Source organism: Stylophora pistillata, chromosome 2 (assembly GCF_964205215.1).
Source record: "Stylophora pistillata chromosome 2, jaStyPist1.2, whole genome shotgun sequence".
Classification (NCBI taxonomy): domain Eukaryota; kingdom Metazoa; phylum Cnidaria; class Anthozoa; order Scleractinia; family Pocilloporidae; genus Stylophora; species Stylophora pistillata.
Genome location: NC_142520.1, coordinates 8,145,851 through 8,171,252, shown reverse-complemented (window position 1 = coordinate 8,171,252; position 25,402 = coordinate 8,145,851). Strand labels below are relative to the sequence as shown.

General features: G+C 36.5%; 3 protein-coding genes and 1 long non-coding RNA gene across 41 annotated transcripts in view; 2 read left to right on the top strand and 2 right to left on the bottom strand.

Annotated features, from left to right (window-relative positions):
- LOC148736957 (uncharacterized) overlaps window positions 1-17,886 on the bottom strand; it is a 28,002-nt gene extending 10,116 nt beyond the window's left edge. The window contains exons 1-5 of one of the 3 annotated variants that reach the window (XM_088750726.1): window positions 17,596-17,886; window positions 16,256-16,346; window positions 15,522-15,624; window positions 15,292-15,422; window positions 15,054-15,192 (exon numbers count right to left, since the gene is read on the bottom strand). In XM_088750726.1, coding sequence (XP_088606852.1) covers window positions 15,117-15,192; window positions 15,292-15,422; window positions 15,522-15,624; window positions 16,256-16,346; window positions 17,596-17,764 — 570 coding nt within the window. In that variant the 5' untranslated portion in view covers window positions 17,765-17,886 and the 3' untranslated portion in view covers window positions 15,054-15,116. Of the gene's footprint in view, window positions 1-15,053; window positions 15,193-15,291; window positions 15,423-15,521; window positions 16,480-17,595 lie in introns of those variants that run through there. The other 2 variants (XR_015997175.1, XM_088750727.1) reach the window with 2 other exon arrangements.
- Window positions 4,611-9,492, top strand: LOC148736959 (uncharacterized). Its single transcript, XR_015997071.1, has 4 exons — window positions 4,611-5,996; window positions 6,155-6,207; window positions 7,025-7,212; window positions 9,230-9,492. It is a non-coding gene; the product is annotated as an uncharacterized LOC148736959 (long non-coding RNA).
- On the bottom strand, window positions 12,180-15,069 carry LOC148736958 (adhesion G protein-coupled receptor D1-like). 4 transcript variants are annotated; one of them, XM_088750762.1, is made up of 5 exons: window positions 14,933-15,069; window positions 14,698-14,786; window positions 14,130-14,250; window positions 13,221-13,262; window positions 12,180-13,096 (listed from the first exon to the last, which is right to left on the bottom strand). In XM_088750762.1, the coding sequence occupies exons 1-5, from the start codon at window positions 14,963-14,965 to the stop codon at window positions 12,989-12,991; spliced, it is 393 nt and encodes a 130-aa protein (XP_088606888.1). In that variant the 5' UTR covers window positions 14,966-15,069; the 3' UTR covers window positions 12,180-12,988. The 4 variants fall into 4 exon arrangements, with proteins under 4 accessions (XP_088606888.1, XP_088606889.1, XP_088606891.1 ...); XM_088750763.1 differs by having other exon boundaries at window positions 12,180-13,044; XM_088750765.1 differs by lacking the exon at window positions 13,221-13,262.
- A 99-nt stretch (window positions 17,887-17,985) lies between the features above and the next one.
- The window catches only part of LOC148736918 (uncharacterized), a 700,731-nt gene continuing 693,314 nt past the window's right edge, over window positions 17,986-25,402 (top strand). For 10 of the 33 annotated variants that reach the window (XR_015997177.1, XR_015997176.1, XM_088750732.1 and 7 more), the window contains exons 1-2: window positions 19,519-19,991; window positions 20,393-20,469. Coding sequence is in view for 25 of the 33 variants with exons in the window: in XM_088750732.1 (XP_088606858.1) it covers window positions 19,791-19,991; window positions 20,393-20,469 (278 nt within the window). In the remaining 8 variants the exon portion in view is untranslated. The other 23 variants (XM_088750728.1, XM_088750736.1, XM_088750743.1 and 20 more) reach the window with 21 other exon arrangements.

Genomic DNA, 25,402 nt, shown 5'->3' with positions numbered 1-25,402 from the left:
TTCATTGACCATATACCCCGATGAAATGGAATTTTGGTATTTTTTTCTATTTTTTTGCGGGAGAGGGGTCGTAATTAATACAGGATACCTAGATGTAGGTTTTGAGAAACGTATCTCTGAAGTTATTTCTGCGAGAGAGAAAGTATATATAAAAAAGACAAAGAAAATATGCGCGCAAAGAAACAACCTCATCCGGCTTTGCCAAAATTGCAGATGGGGAAATGATATTTTAAAACTTGCCCTTATTATCACATCGCAGAGGAAAGTCGTTCTAAGATATCCTAATAAGAGGTAAACTTTATGCGACCGCGAATGGCAGGAGTCGCACAGGCGTATCAACACCACCTAACGGTCGACCGCCTTTTGCTTTACAGCTTACCGGCGTATCGCCTCACGCAAGGTAGACTTATTTATTGAGCGAGTGACTCCTATCATAGTCTTGTTCAACTGTCCTTCATTCAGTAATCAAGATAGTAGACTTACCATACAATACTCGCGATTAGTTCATTTTCATTTTCTTAGGAAAGTAGATTTAAAACCTGATTGATCATGAGTACATACTGCATATGAAATATAGGGAACGTCCTTACAGTAGTAATGCTATGAAAGGCAATAGGTCAATAGGACAATAGGACTTTTCGCTGCCATAATCAGTCTTAAACACTATAGCTTAAAATGTAGAAAACACCTGTACCTTTGGAGAGCGTTGGAGATCGTTTGTTCAGAGCTGTTTAAAGATCTAATTCGCCATCCAAACGTATATTCAAGGTATTTGCTTGAAAAAAAAAATAGAAAGAATGCGAAAGAGGCAATCTCTCTCGTTCATAGAGTCAAGTACTGCCAACAAACACAGAAAACGTTTTCACCTAAAACTGTTTGAGCGGTTCCATGCTGGAAAAAGTATTATTTGAAGAATGATAAGCAGAACAGCTTCTTTTTCTTGTTTTGTTTTGTTTTGTTTTTGTTTTAAGAATAGATTTTCGTTGCACGCGCCGCAAGCTCCGCTATGAATTAGACAATTCAGTAGTCGTGAGTTAAAAAATGTGTGCGTCTCGATAGGAGCAAAATTAGATATTTTCTGCAGACAAATATACAGGTATGCTTTACAAATGGCAGCATTGTTGTTGTGTTAGTTGTTTCTCAATTATTATGCAACATCTCTGAAGAATTGAAGTGAATGCTAATGAATAAACTGTAATTTGTGAATGAAAATGAGCTATTTCGGCTTAGAATGGTATTTATGGATCAATTAAACATGGAGAACTGCTCAGATGAAATAATCTGTTATAAATATGGATATTAAGATTGTCTATTTGGAAACTATCCACTGTACAATGCGAATTAAGTAAGAAATAGAACAGTTAAAATCGACTAATGATGTCATACTGCTGTTATGGGATCGATGCAAAACATTAGCACTGTACAACTTATATTTTCTTTTCTTCAATCAGTATTTGGATGGAATTCATTCATTTCTGCAGGATACAGGTATCGTTTTGCAGGAAAACATTTTACGTGATTAATAAAATGAAAACTCAAGGAGGCAGAGGCCGAATTAAAAAGATAACGTAAAGATAAACCTGTCATGAGATGATCGGTCACTGATGGCCTTCATTGTAAAAATTCCTCTTAGAAACTCGCGTCTTGGTTTCTATGGATTAAGATGATGAGGAAAGGTCATATGAAATTCTCTTTTCCTTTTTCACAAGATTATTTCATTCCACAGGAGAAGCGTCTGACTTATTTCAAAAGGACGAACTTTGTTTTACCACGAAAGAGGTCAGATACGTATTCCTCGGCTGACATCTGTCACAAATATAACTTTTACAAAGTTCGTAACGAATCCACTCTGTTTCTGAGATCCTACGTATTACTTCTGAAAGGTGTTGCATATCACGTCAAAATATAACAATCATGAATTATATCGTCCATTTCAAATTTAAAACTGCATAATTAGGTCATTTTGGTTAATCTTTTTCAACTCATTATGCGTCCCAACAATTAAACTGATGTGTTGCACTGAACTTCAGTTAAAGACACAGCAAACATGAATTAAAACAACCATTTCAATTTTAGAGCCACATAATTGTGTCATTATTGTTAACTGTTTCGAAATCATTTTCCTTCTCAACACAACTGAAAATGACATGGAAAAAAACCATCTTAAACATATCTCTTCCTTTGCTTTTGTTTATCTGTTTATTTTTATCTTTATTATTTTCAAGTGTGATAAATTCAAGAACAGACATTAACAAAGTTTGATCATTTCTCTTTCTGAGAGAGACAGAGTGTTATAAAAGCCTTCAAGAAACATCTCGTTTTTTTTTTTCTATTTGTCAGGACTGGGGGCTACAGAATGTTCCAAAGCCAAAATACCTACATCTAACCATCCGCTACTTGCTTTAAATTTCTATGACATAACCGACAAATGTTGTATAGATTGTACTTACTCAGTGTACAGTGCATTGACAGGGCTGTGAAAATTTTACCGGAATGAGGCCTGCTCTTCGCTCCATTCATCAAGCTTACGATATGCAACAGTTTCCACTGGTAGATGTCGGTATCAGTTATGTTGGTTCTTATATCGGCAACAACGCACATTCAACATATTTTCAACGTACCACAAACTTTTTTCGAAGGAGGTAATGTATAACCAACATGATACAGGATCGCTTGTTACTGGCATAGCTATAGGTAACCACAATTATTCCCTCCATAAAGAACTCTGCGATAAGGCTAGAGGCTATTTCTACCATCTGAGGAGCAATCTACACTTCATAAAACCAATCACGATTTTAAAATCGCTCTATGAGTTAGGATAATAGGTGGATTAAATACATTTTTAATGACAAGCTAGTTCAGGAATCACGTTTATGGGTGGTTGTCTTTTATGAATTATAATATTTCTTAGCGGAAACTGTATTTAGTAGCCTCCCTGCACGGATTGAAATAATTTTGCACCATCGATCATATAAGAAACAAAGCAGCGCGTTATAATTGGTAAAAATAACTTCACCAGCGGGATCCATCTGGAATACATGTAGATACCAGGGGAAGTAGGAGTCCTCTGGTTATTCAACGTTATGGGAACTGCGATAAGCTTCCGGGAGGAGAGGGAGGGCAGGCGTGTCTCAAGGATAGGGACTTTTCTCTTTATTTATTTTTCTTCATTTACAGACTAGTTTTAGACGCAGACAAATAGCAAAGATCAGCATATGCAACTGAAATTTAGAGATTTTAACTTGACTAATATTCAACCACCATGATTTTTACCGCAAGAAAAAAGTGTCTTTCAATATTTTTAAAACTTTTTTATCGGAAATGACTGCCACATTAGTTAACGCTTGGTTCGACATGGAAAAAAAATACAAACGATTGAACCATTAATTTTTTAGATGTATCTTCGGCTATGCGGGATCGGTCTACGTGCGAAACATAATGTGGTTCAATTTACCGGTTGTCGTTTTAAGATTTCACGACGAAAGCGATGAGAGTCTTAGCTTTAATGTCTATTCAAGGTATCTGGTTAAAAAACAAGAACGAAGTCAAAAGAGGCAATCTCTCTTGTTCATAGATTCAAGCACTGAAAGCAAACACAGAAAACGCTTTTGACCGAAGATGTTGATAACGGTTGCGTACTGCAAAAAGTATGATTGAAGAACAATGGGCAGAACAGCTTCCATCTGTATCTATCTCTTTCCTTTGATTTTACTTTCCTTAAAGCTCAAAAGTTATCTTGAAAAGATTCTCACAGTTATTGCTTATCTGAAGAAATTTCGTTGGGAGAGGCCAAACATTATCCGACTTGTTGCTCCAGTATCCGACCAAATTTTTGCCTTGTTCTTCACTGTACTATTGTGTCAAGTTTCGCGCGTTCCCTTGACCCTATGTAATTTAAATGGCATAGTAGGGCATAATTAAAAGGCATATTTTGCGCCAGTTGAGATTATTACTTATTTTTTATCAATGCAACATCTAAAATAGAAAAGGGAATCGAATGAAAATGAACATTTTGAATTAGCAAGGTGAATGTTTAGTTGCAACTTAGCTGGTTTCACCCCAAAAATTCATCGATGAATTAGCGACGAGGAAATTCTAATAAATGCTTTGGCGTCCGTTTATAGAAAAACATTCAACAACTCAAGTCGATGAAAAGTCGATGAGGCAGGGACTTAATTAAAAGGGAAATAAAAGATAAGCACGTCACAAGTTGATTGTCGCTGACGGCATCAATTGTGAAAATACTATGTCCAAACTTGCCTTTTGTTTATCACAATCATTGTTTTCTATAAAGCATGTTTATCAAATGAGCTCGTGCAAGATTGTTCATTCCGCTTGTAAAACGTTTAAATAAGTTTTAAACGATGAACTTAATTCGTTTTTGTCCGAAGAAGATCTTACAATGTGTACTTGTTGGCTGACAACTTGTCACAGCAACTTCAAAAGGTAGGTAACTAGGCTGTTGTGATCTGGGACCCTACCCAACGAATTGTATCATGCATTTGAACTTCATAGCCGCGTAATTTTCTCATTGGGGTTAACTGTTTCCAAATGATTTTGCGTCTTAACAAAACTAAAACTGTATTCCGAAACAAGCTTGAACACATCTCTTCCTTTGCTTTTATTTGTATATTTATCTTCATTACCTGTATTCTTTTCAAGTATAACAAAAGTCAAGAACAGACATCGACAAAGTTTAATTTGTTTTGTCGAGAGAGCCGAATAAAAGCCGCCGATAAGATCTTCTTTCCAGTTGGATTTCGCTTGGGGCTACAGGATGTTCCAAGACCGAGATATCTTTACCTAACCGTTTACTACCTCCCTTATAGTTCTAGAGCATAACCAATGGATAAAGTAGAGTTTGTACTTACTCAGGGCACAATGTATTGACAGTGCTCTGAACATTTTACTGGATTGAACCCCACTTATCGCCCAGTTCATCAAGCTGATGATATGCAGAAGTTGCTTCTAGTAGAGGCCGATATGTTTTTGTTATATACTTCTTGACTTGATAACAACCCAACTGCAGCAGATTGTCTAACGTTTTAAAGGAGATAGTGTGTAATGGACAAAACAATAATCGATCGCTTCTTACTGACATAAGTCAAAATTATTTTCTTTTCTTTATAAACGGACCAATGAGGCTACAGGCTATTTCTACCAGATGTGGAGCAACAATTTGCTTCATTAATACAAGTTATTGAAGATACTGAAATAGCTTTATTTGTTTGCATTTTGTAATAACAAGGATATTAAAGATTGATAAAATACGCGGTTAATAAAAATAGTTCAGGAATCATGTTTAAAGGTAGATGTATTCTACGAATTAGTATTTTCCCTATCGAAAGCTATTGCAAGTGTCCTTATTGTTAACTGGAAAAAAAAAACAAAAAAACAAAAAAAGAAAAAAAAAAAAAACATACCATCCATCCATCAAAGAAATGAGGCTGCGGTTGCAGTTTTTAACGTTTACATCGCATGTTAATAACTTCGTTGGCGTGGGAACCAGGATAAGCGTGAAGGGAGGGGAGGGAGGGGGCGTAGAGGAGTCGGTCAATACGCTGAATTATAAGAAAATTCCAAAACTTATGACAGACTGAAATATAACATAACATCGTAAAACCTCCTCAGTGCTACACTGTTATTTGACGGATTATACATCTTTCCCATTGAATAATGTCATATGGTCGCGCGATGAACAGTTAGAATTAGAAGTAGACAATTACTCGTGAGGTAGAAATCTTTGCTTCTCGATAGGACTAAAGTTGGATATTTCCTGCAGACAAATATACAGGTATGCTTTACAAATGAAAAAATTGTTGTTGTGACTGTAGCCACTCCAGTCCCCGCGCGGTTACTTTTCGCGTCTTTTTAGTCACGTGACCAGTGCGTTTTTGGACTAGAGTAGTCGTAAGTTCGACACAAATTTCGGTAGATTCACGCTCGTTTAGCGTGCTTTCTTTGTCTTGCTATCGCGATCCTTAAGGCTGGACAAGGTAACAGTGTATATGTTTTATGTGTTAAGTTCGATAAGTTTTTGTTTTGAGGTTTATTTCCAATTTATTTCATGTGTTTTTGTGCAGCGTCGCTCGGCAGATGTTTGCATCGAGCCTTAAGTTTAATTTTTGCGTTTGTTTTGGTTTTACGTTTTCAGTTGAAGTCAGTAAAGAACTACCAGCCTTAGCTACGTTGGTTCGTTTAATCTAGGTAGTTACAGTTGTTGTTTTAGTTGTTTTTCACTCATTATGCAACATCTCCGAATAATTGAATTGGATGGTAATGAAAACTGTCATTTGTGAATGCAACTGAGCTACTTCGCCTCAATATTGTATTTTTGAAAGTTTAAATTTTTTCTGCAAATAAATATACAGGTATGCTTTACAAATGGGAACATTGCTCTCATTTTAGTTGATTTTCACTGATTATACAACATATCCGATGAATTGAACTGAATGGTTGCGAAAACTGAAATTTGTAGTTGCAACTGAGATATTTCGCCTCAATATTGTATTTATGGAACAATTAAACGATGAAGAACTATTGAGATGAGATAATTTATTACAAATATAGATCTTAAGACTTTTCCATTCGGAAACTATTCACTTTACAGAGCGAATTCATCTAGAAATGGGACAATTAAAATCGACGACTGATGTCATACTATTGTCATGGGATCTATTAAAGACATAAGTATTATACCAATTTTTTTCTTTTTTCATTCCGTCCTTGGGGTGTAATTCATTCATTTATACAGGATACGAGTGTCCTATTGAAAGACATATTTTACATCTCATTAAAATGAAAACTCAATGACGCAAAAGGCAAGTTAAAAAGATAACGTAAAGATAAACCTGTCACGAGTTGATCTGTCGCTGACAGCATTCATTATAAAAAATTGCTCGTCAAACTCGTAACATTGTAAATGTACTTACTGCAAACTAATTTTGCGTTAATATTACGATACAGTATAGTTATTTAATTAATATATTTGAAAAAATCCTTACGCCTTGATTGTTTATGTCAGAATATGGCTAGATGCCTCTTGCCCCGATGCTTCTCCAACGAATAATTTTGATTTAAACTTCCTCTCTGAGCGCAACATTTACAAGAGGAAGTTTCAGATACCACCATGCGGTGCAGCCCGAGAACCTGGCGAAGAAAACGTGGTTCTGACAACCAAGAACCCGCTCGCAGATGCTAACCGCGGAATATGTGAGTGAAAACATGAAAAGACACACAGGCGTAAAGCATTCTTTATGGTCAACAAAACAAAAGTTCAATGTTCTCAGAAAGTTGTTTCTTAAAAAACGAAAAAAGCCATACTATGGATCGTTTTGTGCAACCACTTTGTTGTTCCGCTTTCCGACAGAATTTTTGCCTCTTCTTCAGTGTACTACTCTGTCAAATTTTGCGCGTTCCCTTAACGTCAGGTGGTTTAAATGGCATAGTAGCGACATGATTAACAGGAATATTTTGCGCCAGTTAGGATCATTGCCTGTCTTTATCAATGCAACATCTATACAAAATAAGTGACTCGAACGGAAATGAAAATTTTGAATTAGTAAAGTAAATATTTAAATCCAACTTAGCCGGTTTCACCCCAAAATTTTATTGATAAATGAAACGACGAGGAAACGTTAAACTGAATTGATCTGTACTTTATCTAAATTTATGATTTTCAAACTATACGTTGCGAATTCATTGAAAAAAAAATTCAATCGATGAGTGATGCCATAGTTCTGTAATGGGATCGATGGAAAACATGAATACTGCACTTGGAGTAAAACTCTTTGGCTTCCATTTAGAGAAAAAATGCTTTACAATGCAAGTCGATGAAAAGTCGAGGAAGCAGGGACTTAATCTAAACTGATGGAAATAAAAAAATAAATCCGACACAATGACTGGCATAAACTAATTGTGAAAATATCTAGTCCATTGTGAAAATATCTAGTCCAAACTTGCCATCCGTCTATAGCAGTCATTGTTTTCTGTAGAGCCTTTTTAAAAGATGAGCTAGGATGAACACCCTTCCCTTTTCGTGCAAGGTTGTCATAAGTTTTAAACGATGAACTTGATTCGTTTTTGTGCGAAGTAGATCTTACAATGTGTGCTTCTCGGCTGACATCTCGTCACAGCAACTTCAGAAGGTAGCTAGCCAGGCTATTGTGTTCTGAGAGCCTACGTATTATTTCTGAAAGGTGTTGCACCGAGCGCCACTTATGACACAATAACTATGTATTACATCGTGCAGTTCGGTTTCATAACCGCATAATTTTGTCATTGTGGTTAATTGTTTCCAAATCATTTTACGTCTTTACAAAACAAGCTTAAACACCTCTCTTCCTTTGTTTCAACTTATATATTCAACAGACATTAAAAAAAACTGTTTCGTCGAGAGAGCCTAATAAATAATATATTCTTTCCGGTTGGATTTCGCTTGGGGTTACAGGATGTTCCAATACCGAGACATCTTTATCTAGCTATTCACTACTTCCCATACATTTCTAGAGCATAACCACTAGATAAAGTAGAGTTTGTACTTAGCGCACAATGTATTGACAGTGCTGTCAACATTCTACCGGATTGAAGCCCACTTGTTAAAAACCCAAGCGCAACAGTGTGTAGTGGACAAAACAATAATCGATTCACAATTACTTTCATCTCTTTATATACGGACCATTGAGGCTGGAGGCTATTTCCACCAGATGTGGAGCAATGGTTCGCTTCATTAATACAAAAAATTCAAGATACTGAAACAGCTTTATTCGCTCACGTTTTGTAATAGCGCAGATAGTAAAAGGTTGATAGATTACGCGGTTAATGAAAATAGTTCCAAGGAATCATGTAGATGTCTTTTGCGATTTAATATGTTTCCTATCGAAAGTTATTGCAAATGTCCCATCTTTTAAATGGGAAAAAAAATAGCAAGTTGTAGTTGTTGACCTCTATATCGTATGCAAATAACTTCGTTGGCGTGGGAATCAGGATAAACATGAAGGGAGGGGAGGGAGGGGGCGTAGAAGAGTCGGTCAAAGCGCTAAATTATAATAAGATTCCAAACTCAACGACAGACTGAAAATATAACATAACATCGCAAAGCTTCCTCAGTGCTATACTGTTGCATGATGGATTCTACATATTTCCCATTGAATACGATCATTTGCTCGGCTTGATGTGTTACCTCCATTTTTTTTTTTTTTTTTTTTTTTTTTTTCTGTTTTAAGAATAGATCTTCGCTGCAATCGCCGCAAGCTCCTCTATGAATTAGACAATTACTCGTGAGTTCAAAACTGTTTGCTTCTCAATCGAAGCAAAAGTGGATATTTTCTGCAGACAAATATACAGGTATGCTTTTCAAATGGCAGCATTGTTGTTGTGTTACGTATGATGCACGATCCTCGCAGTAGATAGCGCTATTTATGCAATAGCGAAAATCAGACCTGAAAAAATCAGGCCTGTACGGGATTCGAACCACTGACCTCTGCGATACTAGTGCAGCGCTCTAGTATCGCAGAGCGCTGCACTAGTATCGCAGAGGTCAGCGGTTCGAATCCCGTACAGGCCTGACTTTTTTCAGGTCTGATTTTCGCTATTGCATAAATAGCGCTATCTACTGCGAGGATCGTGCATCATACGTATCTAATACCGCAGTTCAAAATATACGAACTTCATATATTCATTATGTCTGGTTGTTGTGTTAGTTGTTTTTCACTTATTATGCAACATCTCCGAAGAATTGAATTGAATGGTAATGAAAACTGTAATTTGTGAATGCTATTGAGCTATTTTGGTTCACCATCGTATTTATGAATCAATTAAACGATGGATAACTGCTCAGATGAAATAATCTGTTATAAATATGGATGATGAGATTTTCTATTTGGAAACTAATCGATGTACATCGCGAATTAACTGAGAAATAGGACAATTAAAATCGACCAATAATGTCATACTGCTTTTATCGGACCGATGGAAAACATTAGCACTGTATCAGTTTTTTTTTCTCTTTTCATTCAGTCTTTGGGTGGAATTCATTCATTTCTACAGGATACGGATGTTCTTTTGAGGGAAATATTTTACAAATCAATAAAATGAAAACTCAAGGAAGCAGAGGCCGAATTAAAAGATAACGTAAAGATAAACGTGTCGTGAGATGATCTGTCTCTTATGGCATTCATTGTAAAAATTCCTCGTATAAACTCGCTTCCTGGTTTCTATAGAGCAACATGACTTGGGGAGCTCGAATGAAATGCTCTCTTCCTTTTGTACAAGATTATTTCATTCCACAGGAGAAGCGTCTGACTTATTTCAAAAGGACGAACTTTGTTTCACCGCAAAAGAGGTCAGATACGTATTCTCGGCCGACATCTGTCACAGTATAACTTTAGAAGGTTCGTAACTAATCCACCGCGTTTACGTATTACTTCTAAAAGGTGTTGCATATCACGTCAAAACACAACAATCATTAATTATATCGTCCACTTCAAATTTAAAACAGCATAACTGCGTCATCTTGTTTAATCTTTTTCAACTCGTTTTGTGTCTAAACAAAAATAAAAATTACATATCAAAACAACCTTAAACTGGGGGGGATAACTTCCTCTGTTTTCATTCATTTTTTTTATTGTATAGGTTTATTTTCTTTATCCTCGTTTTTCTCATATTACGAAACTTAAGAACAGGCGTTTATTATAACAATTTGGTTTGTTTTTAAAGGGTCTTATAAAATCCGCCAGTTAGGTCTTTTTTTTTTCGGTTTAATTCAACTGGTTTTTACAGGATGTTTCATCACAGAAACATCTATATCTAACCATTTACTACTTGCCTCACATTTCTATCACATAACCAACATATGTAGTATAGACTGTACAGTATTTAAGTAGCGCACAGGTACTGGCATGGTTGTAAACATTTAACGGGAATAAAGCCGATTGATCTCCCAATTCATCAAGCTTACGAAATGCAGAAGTTGCCTCCAGTAGATGCCGATATGTTTATGTCTATTCTTGACTTGGTAATAACGCACTTACGACAGATTTTCCACCGTATTTCAAGTCTTCTTTGGAGGAGGTAATATGTAACGCATATAACAATACTCGATCGCTTCTTACCAACAAGAGTCACCAATTCTCGTTTTTTTTTTCTTCATAAAGGGACTTCTATCAGGTGCGGATAGATCACTTCATTTAAAACAAGAAATACTTAGTTTACACTTTGCTATAGCACACAGAATTATGATTAGATCAAATACGTTTTCAATAATTAAAAACTAGTTCCATTATCATGCCGTTTTAAGGCTAGTTCTTTGTGAGTTAGTGTTTTGCTCACCGAAAACTATAGCAAGTGTGTCCGATATATTCATCTGCGCGAATAGAAATAATTGGCATCAGTCCATCCATAAGCTGAGACTGCCCATGATAATTGGACAGGTGCCTTTAACCTCGTGTATCATCAGCTTTGCCGGGGGGACTTCTCTGGCAATGCATCTAGGCAAGTGTAGTAATGCAATTCTAACGTAGAATTTCACAGGTCGGGGATTATATTCTCAATTTTTTTAAAAAGCATGAGTTCTTTATGAAGCTTTTTAATGGTTTTGACTATCGACATTTAAAGGGTCAGTAAACTGAAGACAAGATAAACATGCGAAGGGGCGAAGGAAGGACAAGTGTGAGTCATTACGCTTGAGAGCAGCAAGATGCCAAACCTAACATGCAGAACATATAACTTAACAATACGTAACTTGGTAACGATTCACGTGATACATGGTCATCATTTAATATATCTATGTACAATTGAAAGGTTGTATGTAAGTGTTTTCTCTGAGATCAGAGCCTGAGCACTCTTCACGTGAAGAGAGAAATGGAAGTGAAGTTGAAGATGAAGGACATTGAGGTACGTCAGGTTTTAATTCTGAAAATGTCAACCACCGATCGAACAACTCATAGGGACGATCTGTGACATATTCGACAACTTTTTGCTTTTTTTTAGAAGACAATAATATAGCATTAATAAGAATGAAAAACCACAACGCGAGTAACCATTACATGCCTTCAGCCGAGAATGCATTGCGCATTATTCGCGGGAAATTCGAAGTGGCTGCTTGAACCTTATTTGGAAAACGATCAAAAATCAGATCGCTGGGTAAGGCAATTTTTTTTTATGACAATTCCGTTGAGAAGTACATTTGAAACATTTCGATAGTTTATTTCTAAAAAGAGTAAAGGTTTCCTTTAAATTCTCAATTATTTATTCATTTGTTTTTCAACTTTAAGTCTTTCCTATAGCTGCTATTACTACATAACGACAAACTATTTGACAAGAGGTTCTGAGCTTATTCATTACTTAAAGGGTTAAATACTGTACCATTGTTTAAGAAGAGCTTACATTTGGCACTGAAGATTTCAAAAAAACTAACCAAAAAAAAAATAAATATATTACTAATGATTTCAAAATCAAAAGACGACTAGAAACAAACACAATGCTGTTTAAAACAACTAAGTCTCAAAATGCATTAGACGAGGGCACAACATATCCAGAGTAGCGTTGAACCGTTTGGCAAAATATCATTCAAGTAACAATTAAGCCCTGACCTCTAATTTAAGGGTTGAAAACTGGCCTCTGATTAGATATTACTAATAAATCTACAATTTTCTTCGACTAGTTTAGCATAAGTCTAAATATTACTTTATATCAACGATTAAAAATGGAACTAAGCCTTTCTGCGTTTAATCAATTTTTGAACGATCTCAAGGATTACTGACTTTGAAAAGCTGGCTTGCTTTGGTATAGAATCTCCGTAACTAAAGCCAGTAGTGACTGTCACACTACAAACGAGCTACTCCGACAGCCAACGAACCGAGCAAAACGAACTGACTTTAACGTCAGATTAAAACTGACGATTGCATTAAACATTTGACAGCTAGTGGCAGCCTGCTTGAAATACTATTTCAGTTCAAATTTATGGCACGACTGCAACTCAACTGCCCCCTCATCGCCAAAAACACTTGGATTGAATTGTAAGCCCTTCGTAGTGGAGTTTCCGATCTATGTAGATGGAAAAAAAAATGTTCAGCTTTCTTTTCAATCGCTCTTGAATCTGTTAATGACAATCGAAAACAATGTCAATTGTGTAGTTAGTACTGATATATTCAATGCAGTAAATTTAATGTATCTAACTTTCTTCATCCGAAAAACCCATATCTGTTAAAAGCTCATCTCACCTGGCTGTTTCGCACACAGTGTAGAGCAAAAATCAGGAACCCCTGAGACAGAAAAATGCTCTAAAAATCACTAAGGGTTTTTTTTTTTTTTTTTTTTTTTTTTTTTTTTACTGTGTGAAGAGTTGAGAGCGATTTAGAATTTCTTTGATAATTTAATTTAAATTATACTGCATTTACACACGCAAAAAATTTTAGTATAACCAGGTTAGGCTAAAAAGAAATTAGCGATTGAGAATTGAAAAACTGAGTTTTTTATAGTTTTCGTCGGCATTCCAATATGCTAATCTGGACGTTGACAAACATTACGTCAAGCCACCTCTATGAAAAGGAAAACAAAACAAAAAATCAAAACAAGTTTAATTTAATAATTTAAGAGCCACTGACTGTAAATATCGAGAAACTGCCGAGAGTTGCAGAATTTTGTAGTTCATTTTATTATTCCTACAGTACTCTTTAGATAAACCTTTCTCCAAAAATTATATTAAAAAGTTCTATCGCGCTTTGTTTTCTTGGCAATATCGAAAAGTTCAAAATACGCGTAGCTGACTGTTGTTCTCTCCGCATCCTATAAAGCGATGGAAAATTATGCATTCTCGGCAACCTAGTGCAGTTTCTCGATAATAAGGGTCAGTTGCCCCCAAGCTTTGGGGTATATGTAGTAGTAGTATCAAAACGTTGATCAGTTATGTACAATAGATGACATAAAAACTGGATGGAGATTCTTTACCATAAATGATAATACAGATTAATTACAAATTTCTCCCTTCTCCTCATGTTATTTATCCTTTTTTAGGACCAATTCGATCCTGCAATAATTAAAATGTACAACCATGAAAGCTGAGGGATTTGTACACCAGTACTTTCTAGTGTGATGAATTAAATTTCATAAATCACAAAATTAACGCTAACCTGCGTAGAGTTGAGGATGGTAAAAATGTAGGTGAAAACTTTGTGTAATGGTGACAGAAAACCAAACAGCCACGTGACACCCAGCAGGGGAATCATCACCACGCCCGCTTTAACGCCAAGTCTAAAAGATGAGAACAATTGCAACATGGCATGGGAGTTAGTCTTTCCTTAATTTTGTTCGCATTAATTTATCAAATTTAGATAACCCACAGATTCCGTATAAAAAGGAAGTAGGCGAGTATCATAGACCAAGGTGATACCAAGATATTGGGCCGACCGTGGGGGAAACAGTGAATTTTGTTTCTCCGCGAACCTCAATGATCCGCAAGGAGAAGCAGAGGAACTAAATTGGAAAACTCGTTTAAATTTGGAAAAACGAGAACGCAATTTTAAAAATTGCATTGCTTGGAGGAATGCATGTATATTTATTTGCATGTTTCACTTAAACATATATTTATCAAACTTCCATTAGCTTTTTTTGTTCTTGCTGTTGTTGTTATGCCCTGTTTTTTTGTTGATTTGGTGGTTTTTTTTTTTTTTTTTTCGTGTGTGATATTTCAAAACATACCTTATTTGCTTGCCGTAGTTGTCTTCCGCCAATGGTTCTACAAGCGTAGTAATCTCCCTTATAACTCGTACAAGTATCAAAATGTTGAGCTGAAAAAAAAATTAAAAAAATTAAACTTTATATTGGAAAATGGACGTCGGATCAAAATAAACACGAAAGTCAATTGTTCACGAATGTGTGACAAAGAAAAAGTTCCAATATACGAATCATCATATGATATGAGTTATAAACTTACGTTTTCGATATTAATGTCAAAAAAAATCCACATCAGCTTATTAGTCGAAGACAACCAGCAACTGGAGCAAAGGAAAGGCAAAAAAGTAATGAAAGAAAATTAATATAATTCCAGCCGATGAAACGGTATCTCTTTCAAACCATCTACAATCCCTGGCAGAAGCTAATGATTTTCTTGCTATTTCTCACTGGTGTAGTTTTGGAGTCCATCTTTTCCAGAAACGATGCCCAGTGAAATGGCCACCAAGACGATTGGAAGGCCTTCAAATAGAGAGAAAGAAGACTGTAATGTATGTTGGGGAATCATATACCAAATAAGGCGGTAAATATTCATAAATACCCCATGACATGACGTGATACCTGTGCGTCTTGGTTTTGATATTGTACACCTTTAAAACAAACAGGTGGAGATAAATTCCCTCGACCAGCATCCAACAGAAAGCGGCCATCAGGAAATACTGCAAAAGAGCTGCTGCTGTGATACAGGCAGCCTGCAAAAAAGAAAGAAAGAACACAGGAGTATATTACCCGGCTGTGAAAATAATAATAAAAAAAAATTTCGTTAGTGAATGTGGGAACATGCAGCTCACCATGTTTTCGGTGGCGTTTATCCCAACAAGAAAGATAATCTGTCCAGCTCCAAGGGACACAGAAAGACTTAAACGTACTTGTGACAGAGGTTGACGAACATCTCTGACGAAGAAACGAAAATAAAGAAAAAAAAAAACAAAGAGGAACGCACGGCAAATCATATGATTATATGTTTTTTCATATGATTATATGTCACTGATAATATGTGGTACTTGTCCCTTATCAAATATTTCATAGATTGGCTACCCAAGCAGGAAGATGGACCCATCTCGCCCACTCTGGATTATCCACTCAAATCCCTTGTTCCATTTTGCGTCCATAAAAACGCAACAAAAGAACTCGGCCAATATCCAGCCATCTTGACCTCACGATTGGTCAGTAACGAACATATATTTTACGGACTTAAGTCACTTATTATCCAATCCAATAAACACCAAGTTTTTTTTCAAATTGTTGTTGCCAAGAGAGATTTGTACAATAATTTTTTTTTTCACGCCCGGTTTAACGCCAAGTCAAAAAGATGAGAACAATTTTAACACAGCATGAGAGTTAGCCTTTTCTTTATCTTCTTCACATTAATTTAACAATATCTTTATAATAAGGAAGTAAGCGATTACCATAGACCAGGGTGATACCAAGCAATTAAGGCTGATCCTGAGTTTTTTTTTTTTTTTTTTTTTGGTGATTTGCTGTTCTTGTTGTTTCTATTTGTGTGTGATATTTCAAAACATACCTTATTTGCTTCCCGTAGTTGTCTTCAGCTAATGGTTCCGGGGCGTGATACCTCCTCCGGGGAATAAAATGAAACCAATTCGATCTAAATGCTGTTTTAGAGATTTTAGAGAGCATCACAAGATTAAATTTACCTCAGAGTTAGAACTTTTTGATTGGACACCTGTGATCAATGCTCCAGATGTTGAAGTAGCAACTTGCATATTAAACAGGGAACTGCAAAATCTTATGGATAAGTGTTTCACGGTGAGGAGAGTTATGATGTCTTCATGTGACCCCTACTGGATTACTCCACTAATAAAATATCTTCTAATGAAAAAGACATTAAAAATCCCAGGAAAAACCTGTGAAAATTTTAATATTCATGACCCATGAAATGTTGTGTAAGGTGACCTAGAAGCCATGAAATACTCATGAAAATCCCATTTCATGGCCTTTCCAGAGCTACTGAAAAACCAATGAATTTCATGTCAAAAGAAATCATGGTGTCAAAATTCACTAGGTTTTAATGGGTTGTAGCAAATCATGACCCGTGAATATCCTGTGAATATGTAAAAAATTCATTGACCATGAAAATTTTCCCTGAACTTTCATGGCCTCTCCAGGGTATTTTCATGGCACATGAAAGTTAATTGCCAGTTAGTTTTCATGGGGTTCTTGGGAATATGCAAGCACCAGGACAATTCCTTGGAAACCCCATGAATTTGGAATGAAAAAGTGGAGCAACTACAGAATACACGTCTACCTCATTTATATGTGTTGGGAGGCTTTGAAGAATGAGGAATAACACAATAGACACTATTCTTATTAATTTTTTAATGACATATGGCCGGGTATTCTGAAGTTTAGCCGAAAAAGTCTCCACTTTACTTGCACCAAAGATAATTCAACAGTGTACAATTAGCTGTATGCTTGCAATACAATAACACTCTTGTGTGCTAAAATTCAAATGTAAGCTGTCAAGCAGCAATTTCATGTTATACTGTTTGTTTTTGTTGATTCTGCAAATAGAAATTCAAAGATTTCTACTCAGTTTTGACTTAACACTGTTGGTAGTGAAGGGCTTAGTTACAGTTGAAGAGTTCATTTTTTAATTAAAATCTTGTTGTAACTGTAACAATAAATTGTAATGAAGTTATCCTAAACTGCAGACTAAGGGGTTGTTTGTCTTTTTTTGCTGGGCTGGCAGCTTGTCACACGTGACTAAAATAATCCTGAAATCTTCAGCTTACTGATAGATTTACTTCATTGTAAAGTGTAAGCTTAAGAAATTGTGGCATGCAAGTGACCGATTCGATTCTCAGTTTTGATCACGTACAGAATATTGCAATTTGTACTCACCACAAACTTTCAAAATGGTAACTTTATAAATGGCCGCTCGACCCTTGTACCAGCCAGTCGATATGTGAACTGTTGTCCCTTCTTTTAACTCCACGGTACCAACGACTTGCTTTTCATTTATACCACTCACGCTGTTCTCGTTTTCCCATTGAACAACGGTAAAACCCATCTTTAGAGATGTTCTATTAAGCAAAACAGTCGAGAAAGAAAATAGCTTAACGCACGAGCGATTAACTGATGAAAAAAGCACATTCAAAGATCAGCGCCAAATGGAGTTTCCTTTCCTTCCGATCACGGGTATGATCACGTGGATATTTTGGGAATTGTCATTGGCTAATAAAGAGAGGCCGCTGATTGCTAATAAAGAGAGGCCCCTATTGCCGTCTCAACTTTAGTGTTCGAAACGACCTTCGATCAAAACAACCTTCGATCGAACTGAGTGGCATTCTTCTGAACGGTTCGCAGCTTGTGGACGATGGATTATCCTTGGATCCATCTTTTGAAGATGATATAAATAATAATGTGAACTCACTCTATGCAAAAATAATCGAGAAGAATCGAACGTACAACAAATGAACGATCTGTGGCCAAAAGTTCTCGAGGAAACAAAGACTTGAAACCCTGACTGAGTTGTGTTTACGGCAAAGGTGAGAAATAACACAAGCCTATCGCATGTGAAGATTTACTAAAATGATAAACATATATACATGTATGTATATCTCTTGGTACATTTTGTATAGCATACTTTTATCAAAACAAAGTTTTAAGCCTCTCAAATTACTCCTTGTCTTAAAACCTTTACATTCAAGGTATTGAGAATTTCTTGGAATTATTTGCTTGCCATTCATGGGGCATGAAATTCGTTCTGATGACTTTTAGGGGAAATTAATGGGTCATGAAAGTAGGCTTTTAAAGAAATTCATGGGTCATGGAATTCATTCTGGCGACTTTCAGGGGAAATTAATGGGTCATGAAAGTAGACTTTCCTCTAATTCGTGGAAAATTCAGGGCTTAAAATAACCCCATGAATTTTCATTTTGCAGTATTCATGGGCCATGAAATGATCTTCATGGGTTTTTTTACTAGAAATTCATGGAATTTTTGTAAAACTGCAGTTCATGGTGACTGTAAGATGTTAGAAGTGTGCTTTCTGTAAAGTAAAATAACAGATTGGCTTATGTCAGTAATATGATGAACGAGGAGAAACTTAATTGCATTAATGACTGGAAAATATTCTTATTCTTTGATTTCTATATTGTTTTTAGCACATAGTGCTAAACTAGAGAATCTGTCTGAAGCATGATCTTGCCTTAACAGTGTAAATGGTTGTAAATTCTCTGTTATGTGATTATTCAATGTTTATATGGTTGCACCATCAATGTTTATTGCTGCTACTCCAGTAGGTGCCGTTAGTAAGACTGTTGGTTTCTCAGGATTTATTGAAGCATAATTATTTATTACATTTTTGCAACAGTGTGGTATATTGTTTTAATCAAATGACTTTTTCCAAAACCACCACCTCCAGTTATAAACAGATAAATTGGTTCAATATTTTGTGACTTCAGACTGTTAAGGTTTTTCAGTTTATTTCTAGTCCACGAAAGTGCCCTGTTGTAAGCTTTGCATTGCATGTTATTTAATGATCTAACTGATTGAAGCAATTTGTCATCAGATATTTCTTTCGGCTGATTATACAGTGTTATTGCTGATGGACCACAATTCTCAGTAGTTCGAGAATTTGCAGCAAGCTGTGAGGGTACTTGTTCATTAAATACCTCATCTGCTGATGATTCATCTTGGAATTCTAGTTGTAGTTGATCAGCATTTTCTTGATATTTATAGGGTCATATGAATGTGTGACGGTGCCATGGTTGTTTCGTAGCCATTCTAGTGCTTCTGTGACTGCTTCTAAGTCAGGTTCAAAGATTGCTCTGTTATGTTCTACGGTGTCTTGTACTCCTAGTTCATTGAATTTTGACACATATTTGTGATCACTTCCAAGGAAGTTAGATTCATCCCTCCATGGGTAATATAGCATTAAGTAGATGATGGAAAAACACTTCAGGTTGTTTTCTTTTATTTAGTCTATGATATCTGAAAACAGCTGTCACTTTTGTACATTTCATAGTTTCATTAGTATTCATCAATGATATCTTTTTAGGCAAATATGATGAATCACTAAAACTGCTATTACTATGTTGTATTTCAAAAATGTGATCTGTAAGCACTTCTGGTTGTGCATCAATAGTTTCACTGTTTTCTATTCTATAGTCCTTGTAGTAATAAGCTGCAAATTGTGTGAGACAAAGGTTATCTACAGCAGGAATAGAGGCTGGTCTAATACAGTAGCATTCAATGATGTTGGATTAGAATATCTCTGTACTGTCATCATCCAGGTCATTAAGTTCTTGTTTTGTCTGTTAAGTCAGTCTCAACAAATAATGTTGCAGGGAAAATTTTCCTTGGCCGGAGTTCAGGTATACAGGTCTTTTTAAATGACAACTCATAATTAGAGCCTGGTGAAACAGCTAGTGCTGAGTAATACTGTTCTTCTGTAATACCAACAGAGTTGAAAATATCATGCTGAGTTAGTGAAGAATCATAGCTAGATTTACTTGGATTTATTACCTCATCTATTTGCTGTTTTACCAAGGAAAGGACTTCTTTTCGTTTCTCCAAAATGTTAGTTTTATTAGTTTCATCCAAATCATTGCATAGTGGTTCTGCAACAGGAGTAGAATTTGTAAAAAATTGATCAAACTTAAATCTGCATTGAATGTTCTTGTATTTCCTACAGGTTTTAGAATGGCTGTGCTTCTGGTACTTTTTTGCTATTAAGTCATGCAGTTCAGCATCTTCCTCCTTAGTTGGCAAGTAAGCCTGTACATGTTTATCTATGTAGTCTATATATGCTTATTTATTGTCATGGGTTAGCTTGGAGCAGTCGTCACACCATATAAGGGCATGTAAATTGGGACTCCCTTGCATCTTAAATTCAATACAAAGAGCATAATACACTATTTTACCAAACAGTTTAGCATTAGTGAGCAACACTTCAGTGAAGAATGTTTCAACTCTGTACTGGAAGTGTTTAGCAACTACAACAGGATTAAGATTGAGCTTTTCTCTGGACACTTCTCACTGTAAGACAGTGAATCAACTTGTTCATCAGTTAGATTTGACTTGTATTCTTGCTAATACTTGAAAAAGCTCAGGCCATCTTAAATCAGCTCAAGACAATGTCATAAACCTTGTTGGAATGCCAAGTTGTTTAACCGTTGCAATTACTTCATACATGAATTTTTGCCAGTATGGTGGTGTTCCTGGTATTTGCCTCAGAAATAAAATGCTTGATCTTGGACAATAAGGTTCACTTAAATCTCTGAGGATTGTCACTTAATTGAGAAGCAGTGACAGATTGCCCATGAACCTTCTTTAGGGCAATATTTATACTATCTGATACTTTCTTTTGTTCAATTATGAATTGTGCAAAAAAGAGGTCTTCAGGGTTTGTGGCAAACCTTCCACTGCCATGTAAAAGTCTAGCATTAAAATATTTCACTGGTGAAATTGTAACTTGTTGTTCTGCTGTGTACCCATACCTACCTTTAGGAAACAATACTGGAAATGCTAGTTCTTCATCAAATATAGGGGAGCAATAGCCTGGAACAGCCTTTTCAGCAGAGAATCAGCAGGAAATAACTTAAACCAATTTAAGCGTCTGCTCTCAAAGTTTGACATTAGGAAAATAAATTTCGATCCAATTGCCGCTTTAATCAAGTGTAAAGACATCAACTATATTTTATTTTTGGGATTTTAAATTTTGCAGTCTCAGCACATAGTATATTATTTAAACATGATTCTAGGTTGATGAATCATTAATTTTTTAACATTTGCTTTTTTATTCCTAAACACAACCCCACCAGGTCTGCTGAATACCCCATCATGTTTAAATAAAGTGTTCAGTTCAGTTCACATTGTTTATCAAGCATAAATGAGACAGGATGTTTGTTTTCTCCTGGTGCTATACTGTAGACTTCATTTCCTGTTGACTGCTCACTATCTGTAATAACTGGATAGTTTGGTTTAATTGACTCTAAGCATGTGTCCCATACTGTGGCTCTGTATTCATTTAAGGGGTCATCATTTTCTTCTTCGTTACTATTGAATTTATCATTTTCTCTTGCATTATACTCTAATGCAGGATCACTATCTGTTGTTACACTGTTTGAAGTAGCTTGTTGATTTGTATCATTATCATCTGCATCATTTTGTAAAGCTGTAATGTTGCTATCAACATTGTTAATTACAATTACTATATCTTTGTACAATGGATTATGTACTTTGAGCCAGTGAAGACCTTGCTGTATTAACTCTGGTCGTACTGCTTGAAAATAAACATGTCCTCTAAATTGTAACTTTCTTTTTAGCTTTATGGTTATTATACCAGATCTGTCTGGTGGACGAGGGACGTGATTACGTGTCTGATCACATTCTACAGGTACATTGCATATTGCACCTTTAATTTTTCTCTATTGTCCTTTAGGAATGACCACAATCTTCTCAAATACTGTGTTCAGCTATTAGTATTTCTTGTAGTTTTTCTAGTGAGAATAGTTCTGTGGGTATTTCATCCACATACGTATTGTTCACTACAGCCTGACATGGTAATTTTCCTTTTATAACCTTTGAATGACATGTGTTGCGTATATACTGTTTTCCATCAAATGACTGTCGAATATTGAAATATACATTTTGCAAGAGTACTTCTTGTTTATGCATGTTATCACTTATTTCCTATAACTGAAGTATTCGATTACAGGCAGTACATATAAAATAAGGGCCTTATCTTAAACTGGTTAATACACAATTCAACTGATCTGGCTTTCATTAATTTCTCATTGTGTTGCAGGGAAAGTAATTATGTGTTCTTTGTAACATCCAGAGTTGAATATCTTCTTTTAATTTCTTCTAGACACCTTTTTTTGGCAACAGGTTCCATGCTGTCATACATGTGTTTTTGCCTGTGTTTTCTCGTGATGCATTTCCTTTCAATTTCAGTAATTTTATAGGAACGGCAAATAAATTGTATATCATATTCCAAAGTCTGACATTCTTGTTTATTTTGAATGATATTATTAATTTCCTCTACTAGATTATTCACACCACGAATGTGTTTTGTCTGTTTCACTGCAAGTGAATGACTGTCTTCATATGTTAGAAAAGAAAACAATTGCTTTGCTGTTGTATTTTGTTGATAAATACAAGCTATACAGTAACTTGAAATCCACATTAAAAAGCCTGTTTTCCCAGTGTGGTTCCTTAATCAAGGTCTCTAATTTACGCAAGGAACGCTTGGGACCATGACCCCCGTTTGGCGATTAAAACGGCTTGAAATTTCAGACTCGGGCGTCCCTACGGAAGCCCGAGTAACAGGGCCATTATTTTCTAATACCCTACACGTTATTTCTGAAAAGGTGGTGCAACGAGCGTTATTTATGACAGAACAATCATGAATTTTTATATCGTGCATTCCTATTTCATAACCGCGTAATTTTGTCATTGTGGTTAACTGTTTCCAAATCATTTTGAGTCTTAGCAAAACTAAAAACTACATTCAGAAACAAGTTGAAACATATATCCTCCTCTGTTTTACTCATATACTTACTTTTATTAGGGTGTGGACAAAGCGTGGGGTAGGCCCTCGTGTAGGCCATAGCCTACCATGTGGTCTACCCTGTGGCCTATGGGTGGTCAGATTTCTAAAAACAAAAATGAAATCGGAAAGAGTCGAACGAATACGCTGGCGTACAATTCTATGTCTCTAAAAAGGGTATACTAAGAGGTCGCTAACATGATTTACAACGTTCAAGGGAACGAAACAATGCAATTATTACAGCACTCACCCATAACGGTAGGTTAAGGGGGGGAGGGGAGAGGAGGGGCTAATAGCGCGTGGTCGCAGAGGATATGCAAAATGGCGGTTTCACGGTGCAGGCTGTTAGTTGGTAACATATTGTGGAGTGCTAGTGTAAAAATGTGTGAAGGCACGGGGGCCTCATGGTTAGTGCGCTTGACTCCGGATCGAGTGGTCCGGGTTCGTGCCCCGGCCGGGACATTGTGTTGTGTTCCTAGGCAAGACACTTTACTCTGACAGTGCCTCTCTTCACCCAGGTGTATAAATGGGTACCGGCAATTTAATGCTAGGGGTAACCCTGCGATGGACTAGCATCCCATCCAGGTGGGAGTAGAAATACTCCTAGTCGCTTCATGCTACAGAAACCGGAGTTAAGCACCGGCCTAATGGGCCACTAGGCTCGTAAACAGACTTTACTTACTAGTGTAAAAATGTAATGAACGGCGTAAAATCGGAGAATATATCCAGGTAAGAAAACGCAAACATTACTTGCCAGGCCAATTTTTTAAGCGCCTCTTAAGTGCTGTAGAGTATTGAATTTGCAGCGAGCATCCCGGGACACGCAAGCATCGCCGCCATAAACATTTCGGAAACTTTACTTGCTTTTCCAAAGGAAGGGCCAGTATTGCACTAGTTTGAAAGGTGAGTTGATATGATGTTTGCCCAAAAGTTGCGTTTAACCGGCTTCTGTTCCTCGATTTCCTATCAGAAGGTAAAAAAAGTTTGATCGGAATGTGGCCGCCAAAACAGCAGTCGTTGGTAAGACTACTCAGGAAAACATTCAATGATATCCTTTTAAAAATCTGACCACCGGTAGGCCATAGGGTAGGCCACAGGGAAGGCCATGACCTACCCCACGAATCTATCATCTATCTAGATGATAGATTCGTTCATAAAATTTAAGGTATAAGGTTCATTTCTCGACAGACATTTGCTCTCCAAGACAAATGGGGGGGAGGGTGTCGGAAAAGTGACGTCAGCCTTGGAACCTCGCAACGCGAAACCAAGGGTGGTCTTTACGATATTGTGGGTTTGTAAAAGAATAGGTTAAGATCGACGCGATACGAAGCGTGTGATGACTAGAATAAAGATAGGAAAAAAACTACGCGAGTGACTAGTGTTGCTATACTGGGATTTCCAACACAATGACGCTATTGATGAGCTTTCCGCCTTTAGTGCTTTGGAGTCCAGTGTTGATGATATTCGCTCGTGGATGTTAACCGACAGTCGTAAGCTAAATGATGATAAGTCTCAATTTTTGGTTATAGGAACACCTCAGCAGTTGGTTAAAGGTAATACTGAATGCATACGAGTGGGTGATTGCAACGTCTCAGCGGTCTCCTTTGCTAGAAACATCGGCCCTTGGTTTGACACAAAATTGTCAATGGTTACCCACATAACGAAATTGTCTGGTTCTTGTTTTTATTATCTTTATAATATTTGGCGTTTACCGAAGTACCTCTCTAGACGGTGGACTTAGACTCTTGTGCATGCATCTGTGTTATCTAGGATTGGTTTTTATAACAATATCTTGAGTCCGGTTAGCTCAATTGGTTAAAGCGCCGGATTGTGTTGTGCGGGAGGTCGAGGGTTCGAACCCCGGCCGGACCAATTCTCATGGTCTTAAAAGAAGTGAGGAGAAATTGCTACCTTCTATAATCAAGAAATAGATAAATATTCTAGTCTTCTCGGATAAGCACTAATAAACCGTAGGCCCCGTCTCCTGCAGGGTTAGGGGTAGGAGACGTTAATTTCCCACGCACGAGATTACTGTGACGTGGATGTCCTCCCCTGGGCTGGGATGGGTGGGAATTGGCCCTGAAAAGCCCCCATGGGGAGTGGTCAACTATTGTATGTATGTATGTATGTATGCATGTATGTATGTATGGT